At 39.2% G+C, this 7,298-nt stretch overlaps 1 protein-coding gene across 4 annotated transcripts; it reads right to left on the reverse strand.

The window, feature by feature from the left end:
- Positions 1–3: 3 nt before the first annotated feature.
- On the reverse strand, positions 4–5,080 carry glyctk (glycerate kinase). 4 transcript variants are annotated; one of them, XM_084425259.1, is made up of 7 exons: positions 4,985–5,064; positions 4,618–4,877; positions 4,424–4,463; positions 2,687–3,097; positions 2,206–2,357; positions 1,492–1,667; positions 4–1,138 (listed from the first exon to the last, which is right to left on the reverse strand). In XM_084425259.1, exons 4-7 carry the CDS (start codon positions 3,049–3,051, stop codon positions 239–241), a joined length of 1,593 nt encoding a protein of 530 aa, XP_084281385.1. In that variant the 5' UTR covers positions 3,052–3,097; positions 4,424–4,463; positions 4,618–4,877; positions 4,985–5,064; the 3' UTR covers positions 4–238. The 4 variants fall into 4 exon arrangements, with proteins under 4 accessions (XP_084281385.1, XP_084281384.1, XP_084281387.1 ...); XM_084425258.1 differs by having other exon boundaries at positions 4,618–5,080; XM_084425261.1 differs by lacking the exon at positions 4,985–5,064 and having other exon boundaries at positions 4,647–4,852.
- Between the last annotated feature and the right edge of the window lie 2,218 nt (positions 5,081–7,298).

Genomic DNA, 7,298 nt, shown 5'->3' on the forward strand with positions numbered 1-7,298 from the left:
TTTTGTGTATTGGTTTCCTGTAATTTATTTCATGAGCAAATTGTATTTCAATGTATTGCAGTACACATTAAAAAGCACCTTAATTTGTTTCAGGACTCATTAATGGGGGGGAAAGAAGTGGTTAAAATAAGTGATATTGTGAAAAATCTTTAAAAAAGTGCACTTCCGGTAGACTACCTTAGAGGAAAGAAATATTCCCCCATAATTTTGTTGCTTCCAAACACAAATCAACCTAAAGTCAAATTACTGGAAGTGTCTGGGGTGATGGTGGCAGCAGCATAACATGCACGTCCATCACATTGGTTCCTGTCAGTCCAGGCATGAGTAACCGTCGTCCTTCAGAGAGCTGTGAGAAAAATGTGAACGAATCATTATTGGTGAGAAAGCCATCAATGTCCAGACCTTGAGACATGGCCTCTTCCATCAGGTCCCCATCTGTGACGGCACCAGCTGCCTCAGTGGGGCCGTCCTGTCCATCGGTTCCTCCACTGAGAAACACTGCACCACTCTGCACTTCACCACCACTGAGCTCAAGCCCCACCCGCAGAGCCAACTCCTGGTTCCTCCCTCCCCTGCCCTTTCCTGTCAGTTGCACAGTGGGTTCTCCTCCAGCTAGCAGACAGGTCGCACCCCATCCTTCCTTCCTCTCCTCTACAAGCACGTTCATGGTGCGACACAAATCCCAGCTTTCTATCCCAACATCTGGCCCTAGCTGAAGGATCTCTGCAGCAAGCTCTGGAGGAGGTTCCTTTCCTGGGGAGCATGCAAAACTTGAGAGCAGCCCGTACAGTCGTGCAACGGAGCGAACGTCACCACACACTCCTGGAGCTAGAATGACAGGTCGAAGTCCTAATTCAATGGCCTTACGGCTTGCACATTCAAGAGCAATGGTGTTTGAGCCAATTACAACGTTTGAAACATGGTCTTTGACTTCATGTGGCTGTTCTTGCACCTGCAATTCACAAGGCCTAGCTTTGCTAAGCACCTCTTTTACAGAGGAAGGAAGAGAGTCGGAGAGCTTATAACGATCCAAGATAGCCCAGACCTCCTCTGGCCGGGAGTCACTCCTGACTGTTGGACCGCTGGCTATCAAATCCAGAGGATCTCCAATAACATCTGACAGAATCAGCGCCACCACCTTCAAGACAATGTGATGTCAGAGAGAGTAAATATTATGCTTTACTAACATCGTGGGGTATTGCTTAATATTCATTTTTCTCTGATGAACAAGGGGAAATCTAATCAAAAAAACAATAATTTGCTATTAAATGAGTACAAGCAATGTGCAATTCTGCTGAATGAATTCTTTTAAAAATGTTCTATGTCTTTGTTATGTAAGTGTGTTGTGTTTTTATGTAATAGTGCTGTTTTACTAATACATTTTCTGGAGCTGAAGTTCAGTGTGTGTTTTTTTCTTCTTTTGTCCTCACATAAGCCCAATTCTGGGATTTGGGAGTGTACACCTATTTTTTGATAATGTAATTGTGTTACCTTGGCTGGGTTGGCACATTGGGCAAGGCCTCCACCCTTTAACAATGACAGGGCTCGTCTCACTGTATTTAACTCCTGAATTGTTGCACCAGCTGCTGCGAGTTTTCGTGTCACATTATGTTTCTCCTGCAAGGACATGGGTGGTGCTGGAGCAGGTAAAAGAGCAGAACCACCACCTGTGCATAGATGCGTGTAAAAACATGAACATTTCAACAAATACAACTTTATAAAAGCTTGGGGTGAGCAAGATTTTTTTTTTTTTTTTTTGAAAGAAATTAATACTTTTTTTGAGCAAGGATGCATTAAATTGATCAAAACTGACAGTAAAGACATTTATAATATTACACAATATTTATATTTCAAATAAAGGCAGATTTTGGACCTTTCCATTTGTCAAAGAATTCTGAAGAAAAAAATGTAATCACAGTGTCCACAAAAATATTAACCAGCACAACTGTTTTCAACTTTGATAATAATAAAAAAAAAGTCTCTTGAGCACCAAATTGACTTATTAGAATGATCATGTGACACTGATGCCTGGAGTAATAATTTCACAATATTACTGTTTGTACTGTATTTTGGATCAAATAAATGCAGCCTTGGTGAGACTGCTTTAAAAATATTAAATAAAATTATACTGACCCCAAACCTTTGAACGGTAGTGCATGTTGTAAAGGAAAACTGATTATACAGGAAGAAAATAAGTCACAGTACCAGAGATGAGCACAAGCAGCACATCTTTCTCAGTCAGACCGCTGGCCAGTTCTCGTATACACTCTGCTGACTTCAGGGCATCTCTATCTGGTAAATTGTGCTTTGCTCCTTCCATCACTGTAATTCTGCTGTGACTTTCAAGCAGCATCTTCCTGAGCAGACATACAAACAAGAGTTTCTCAGTGAAAGACCTAGCTGAAAACTGGAAGCCAGTTTGATGTCAAGGCTATATGGGTGAATCTCATGAAGAGTCCACATCATATTTCATTCCTTTTTCACAAACAGTCTACTTTTATTAAATGTATCCTTCAGTTTTAAAATTAAATATAATATCTGGGCATTTCTGGCTAACCACTAAGCATTTTGATGGTAAGTTAAAAATCCCATTTTATTGCTATATAAACTACTTATAAAGCTCATTTAACAGAACTCAGGCACATTAAAATATGTTGCTGTTTTTTTTAAACACTAAAATACTTACGCTTTCCCATGTTTTAGCAGTGTATTCTGGATACCATGAGGCACACTGACCACCCCTTTAATTAGATGGTCCCCTACAATCCTCTCTGCTTCTGCTGCCATGCCCAGCACCGCCTTACCAAACCCCACCAAATAAAGGTTATTGGTAAGCGTGAAACACTGTCCACCCACAAGTAGTTTGTTTCCATTTCGCTCCAGACTCCTGCGAACCACTGTGTCTGGCTGCACAGCTTCAACCGCAGCAGAAAACACAGCCCGGGCTCGCGTGTCTAATGACGACATACTGCGAGAGTACAATGATGCTAAGCCCACCCGCAGTGGGTGCTGCAGGTGAAGAGAACGTGAGAGAGCAAGAATCTGAGCCATGTACCACTCAAACTATCCACATCAGATAAAGAGAGCCACTTAACACCTGAGGAGAGAAAGAGATTAAAACCAGGCTGATTATTAATAACCAATTACACAGATTTTAATTAGCATTGATTTATATCTTATTTATTACCCCCTCTATTTCACTCACAATTACTTTACTGTTATCGAGATTCACTTTGTTGATGTCTAAAGGTAGCATTAGAGGTTACCGAAATCTGTTACCCTCTTTTATTTCACACACAATGTCTTTAATGTTACCCAAATTCACTCTGGTGATGTCGAATCTCCTGTTTCATAACCCAAAAACCATTTTAGTTGGATGTGAACCACTGTGGTTACCAAAACTGATAAGGTAGCATTAGAGGTTAGCATTTAGCATTAAACTTATTTCAGATCCTAAAAAGTATCTCTTATGTGAACAGACAGGTCACCAATCAAGCATTAGAGATTACTGAAATCTATCCCCCTCTATTTAAAACATACATTGAAACAATATTAGAAAGCATATGCTCTGATGTGAATAGCTGCATTTATACAGTATACAGTAGGGCCATCAAATCTAATGCTACCTTGTCGGATTTGGTGGCCCTGCTGTCTGCAGCTGTTCACAGCAGAGCAACATGCTTTCTAAGAAAAATAAATGCAAATTTGCATAACATTAAAGCCATTGTGTTTGAAATAATAGAGGGGGTAACAGATTTTGGAAACCTCTAATTGTGCCTTGTCAGATTTGGAAACCCTAAAATATTTAATATTTTCAGTAGGCTATACATACTTTCCCCCCAATACTTAGGCCTACTCATTTACAAAATTTTACCAAGCAGGAACAGTTATCAGCTAATGCAGATAATTCTCTCAATAACAAAAACGTCTAAACTACAACTAGCCTAAATTACCAATTGTAGGCCTAGTCAACTAGAAACAGTGTGAATTCATAATATACATTTTCTGTCCCTTTTCAAACACCATTCTATCATAGTGACAGGTCGTGATTTTAGGAAAACGTACCTGCACACTGTTCCTGGGAATTCTGAAGCTCTGAATCTTTTTTATGAACTGACAAAACTTTTGAGAACTGCATTACACTGACGAGCCTGTGTACTGAACGAGTAATGATTGACTACAGTTGACCATAGGGCAGAGAGTAGTTTCAGAGCTAGTCAGTAACAAGAGGTTTATGGATTCATCAAGGGTCAATCCAAAAACAGTAGAGGGGGAGGTACGACAATAGCCTTTGACACTTGTTGACTTAAGTTTTAGGCTAAGTCCAGTTAAAGTGCAGAGGGGTCAGTGTGGATGCACCACCCTTACAGGCATTGAAAACATACGCATTTCCCCACAAATAACAACAAAGGATCATTTTTACCTCAGTTATTTTTCCATACTCCAACTTCTGATCACTTCAGCTATAGAAAACAACATAAAATAAAAAATACAACAGGAGTAAATAACCTACGTCTTGACGTCATTTTAATTTCCGTATTAGTCAGACACACATGTTTACACATTCATAGTTCCTCCGCCCCTTTTCTTTCCTTGTTGTGTACAAGATTGACTCACATGACGAACGAGTTACCAAAATAAAATACCCTCTCCATCGGTCGGCCAACAGACCCTCGTTCACGAACGGAAATGTCTTGTTCAGTGCCGCTCCAAATCGGTGTTTTGAACGAATCTTTTGTGAGCAAATCGTTAAAAACGCTGACTCGTTCTGTGAAGGGGGAGAGTTCGTTCGGTGGGTCTCTATCCAAATGTAAAACAGAACCAAATGCTCCTTCACAGCCCACGCTGGAATGCCATTGGCTGGATCTTGAGGCAGTCTAAGACAGGGTCAGCAGAGAATAAGAACGATTCGTTTGCACAATTATTCGTTTACCAACAAACACGATAACATAAACATTGCGACACACAGCGGAGGTCAACTGACCTTCTATTACACACTTATAAAGTTGGAAATTCAAGTTGAATCATGAAACACATAATGCTACTTCAGCACTTCAATGTCGTGATCTGTTTTGAAGAAGCAATGACATTTTTTCTTCAGAAGGTGGCAGTATTCAATAAGTAAGCTAAAACCATGACAACAAACACTTGGAACATATATAACACGTTAAATTTAACACCAAAGTGCACAAACGTAGTCATACTTCACAAAGCCTGCAGTTTAGCAGTTAGCCTATTTTATGTCACCAAACAAGCAGAGGTGACCGAATCATACTGTGTATGACATCATCCTTCCTGTTATCAGAGTCTCCCAGCTCCATCTGTTACTCACACCCATGGGGAGAAGAGTACAAACAAGCCCTCATTACTGTACCAAACAGGACTCTCAGGGCCTATTTTTATGACTATAAACCTACATTCTTGTTCATTGTCCCTCTAATTTTCATGGATGAGCCAGGGAAAATATGTTCTCCATGGGCCAGAAATGATAGCCATAAAGTCAACATGAAATCAAAATGGACAATTCTTTTTTTCAACCTGTCACTCACATGAGACCACAGCGATAGGTTAGCAAACCACAACCATCCAATCAATTGCTAATGGACAAGATCAAATCCAGCCCTACATTTTTTTCGTGTTCGAGAAGCCATTTCACTCAGATATGTCACAATATGGAAGACAAGACAATCGCAACTTCCGTTTCATGCAGACTTTAAGAGAAATGAACAGTCATGATTTCAGGTATTTATATAAAAGTATGTAAAGTATAATATAAATATAAGTTTTAATTGTTTAAGCTAATTTGCCATATTTATCACGTCATAATTTGTCATTTTATAATATTTTATTTGTTTTTTAAATACGCAACTAAATTTAATGGACATATTTAAAGCCTTAACAAAGCTAGTCAAAAGGGCAGTTCTTGTTCGTTTGCGTTGCAGTTCTGTCATGTTTGTTTGTTGTACTATCTATTGCAGCACTTTTTTGTGTTGTCATGGATAATTGATGTGCAGAAGGCTATGTAATTCTCAGGTGGCTGCAGATAGCAGATGGGAAGAGGTCACTGTGCTGGCTGATATTTCCATTCTGCAGCACCAGTGACCCTTTGTCATCCTCTATGCGTACACTCCCTTCGCATCCCCTTCGTCTCTTCCGTCCTTGTGGCAATCATATGCTCCGTTATTTTATAAAGGGCTCAGATTTGGCTAATGTGTTGGGTAGAATGTATCAAGCCATTGGAAGTTTTCCATCAGTGATCACTTATTCACCTGAGGCCTGGTGTGAGCGGATGATGGAACGACAACTGTACAGATGGCAAAGAGTTGGCAGGTGACTTTCAGCGGATACTAAGAGAGTCTGCGATTTATGAATACTCAGCAATAAGCAGCATAATTTGCATGACCACAGGGTATCTGGCATCAGTGCAGGGGACAAGCTTAACTCTCTGAGGTGGCTGAACTCTCACTTCCAGTAAGTGACTAAGATGAATCACTTTACTGTGTGCAATTAGATCTTCTCACTTTTTCATTAAAGCCAATATAGGGAATAATGGTAAATGGAGAAGATGGAAACAGAATTAGCAGGCCCGAATACTTTATCATATTCCATTGCACATTCATCGCCAAGGTTTTTCCCCGATTGCACCATCGCTCTTGTTATTCAATTACAGCAAAAACAAAGAGAAATCACTCTTTCTTATAACTTATAACTGTATTTGGCTTGTGAGTGGCCATCTTATTGCTTTTGTGCTTTAAATATCATGCAGTCTCTGGCTGTGATCTACATTCATATATTATGCAGAATATGCATGAAGCAAAGTTCTTTGATGCTTTGTATCTGGGGTTCAGAATGTGGAATATGTTCATTTGAATAACAGCCCATAAAGTCATATGCTCAACACAATCATCATGCATGCACTGAGGATTATGTAGAGATTTCACCATGACAAAGATAAAATAAATAAACCTTGGGGTGAGAGCAAGGGCACCATGCACCCATTTTAATCAATATTGTAATTAAACAAACCAAATTGTGACTGAACTTTACAGACAGAGATTCATGCATTTCAATTGTTGAATGAAAAAGAGTTTTCATATTTTCGCTTTAATAGCTAAAATATTTTAGCTTTAATATTTATTTAAATTAGCTTTAACTAATTTTGTGTTAGGGTTAAAAAAAGGTATAATATTTTAACATTATAGTGTGTTGATGATGACAGAATTTTCAGATTTAAAGCAAATGATCTGCAGGAAATGCAACTCAATTATACCTACCAAATTTAGACATCCCTGAAATAA

This window comes from Rutilus rutilus, assembly GCF_951802725.1.
Source record: "Rutilus rutilus genome assembly, chromosome: 12".
Lineage (NCBI taxonomy): Eukaryota > Metazoa > Chordata > Actinopteri > Cypriniformes > Leuciscidae > Rutilus > Rutilus rutilus.

Coding starts and splice junctions, on each gene's coding strand:
- glyctk (XM_084425258.1), bottom strand. CDS start 3,051: ATGGCTCAGATTCTTGCTCTCTCACGTTCTCTTCACCTGCAGCACCCA. Junction 2,358..2,686: donor CTGCTAAAACATGGGAAAGC/GTAAGTATTTTA, acceptor ATGTCTGCTCAG/GAAGATGCTGCTTGAAAGTC. Junction 1,139..1,491: donor AATGTGCCAACCCAGCCAAG/GTAACACAATTA, acceptor ATTGTCTTGAAG/GTGGTGGCGCTGATTCTGTC.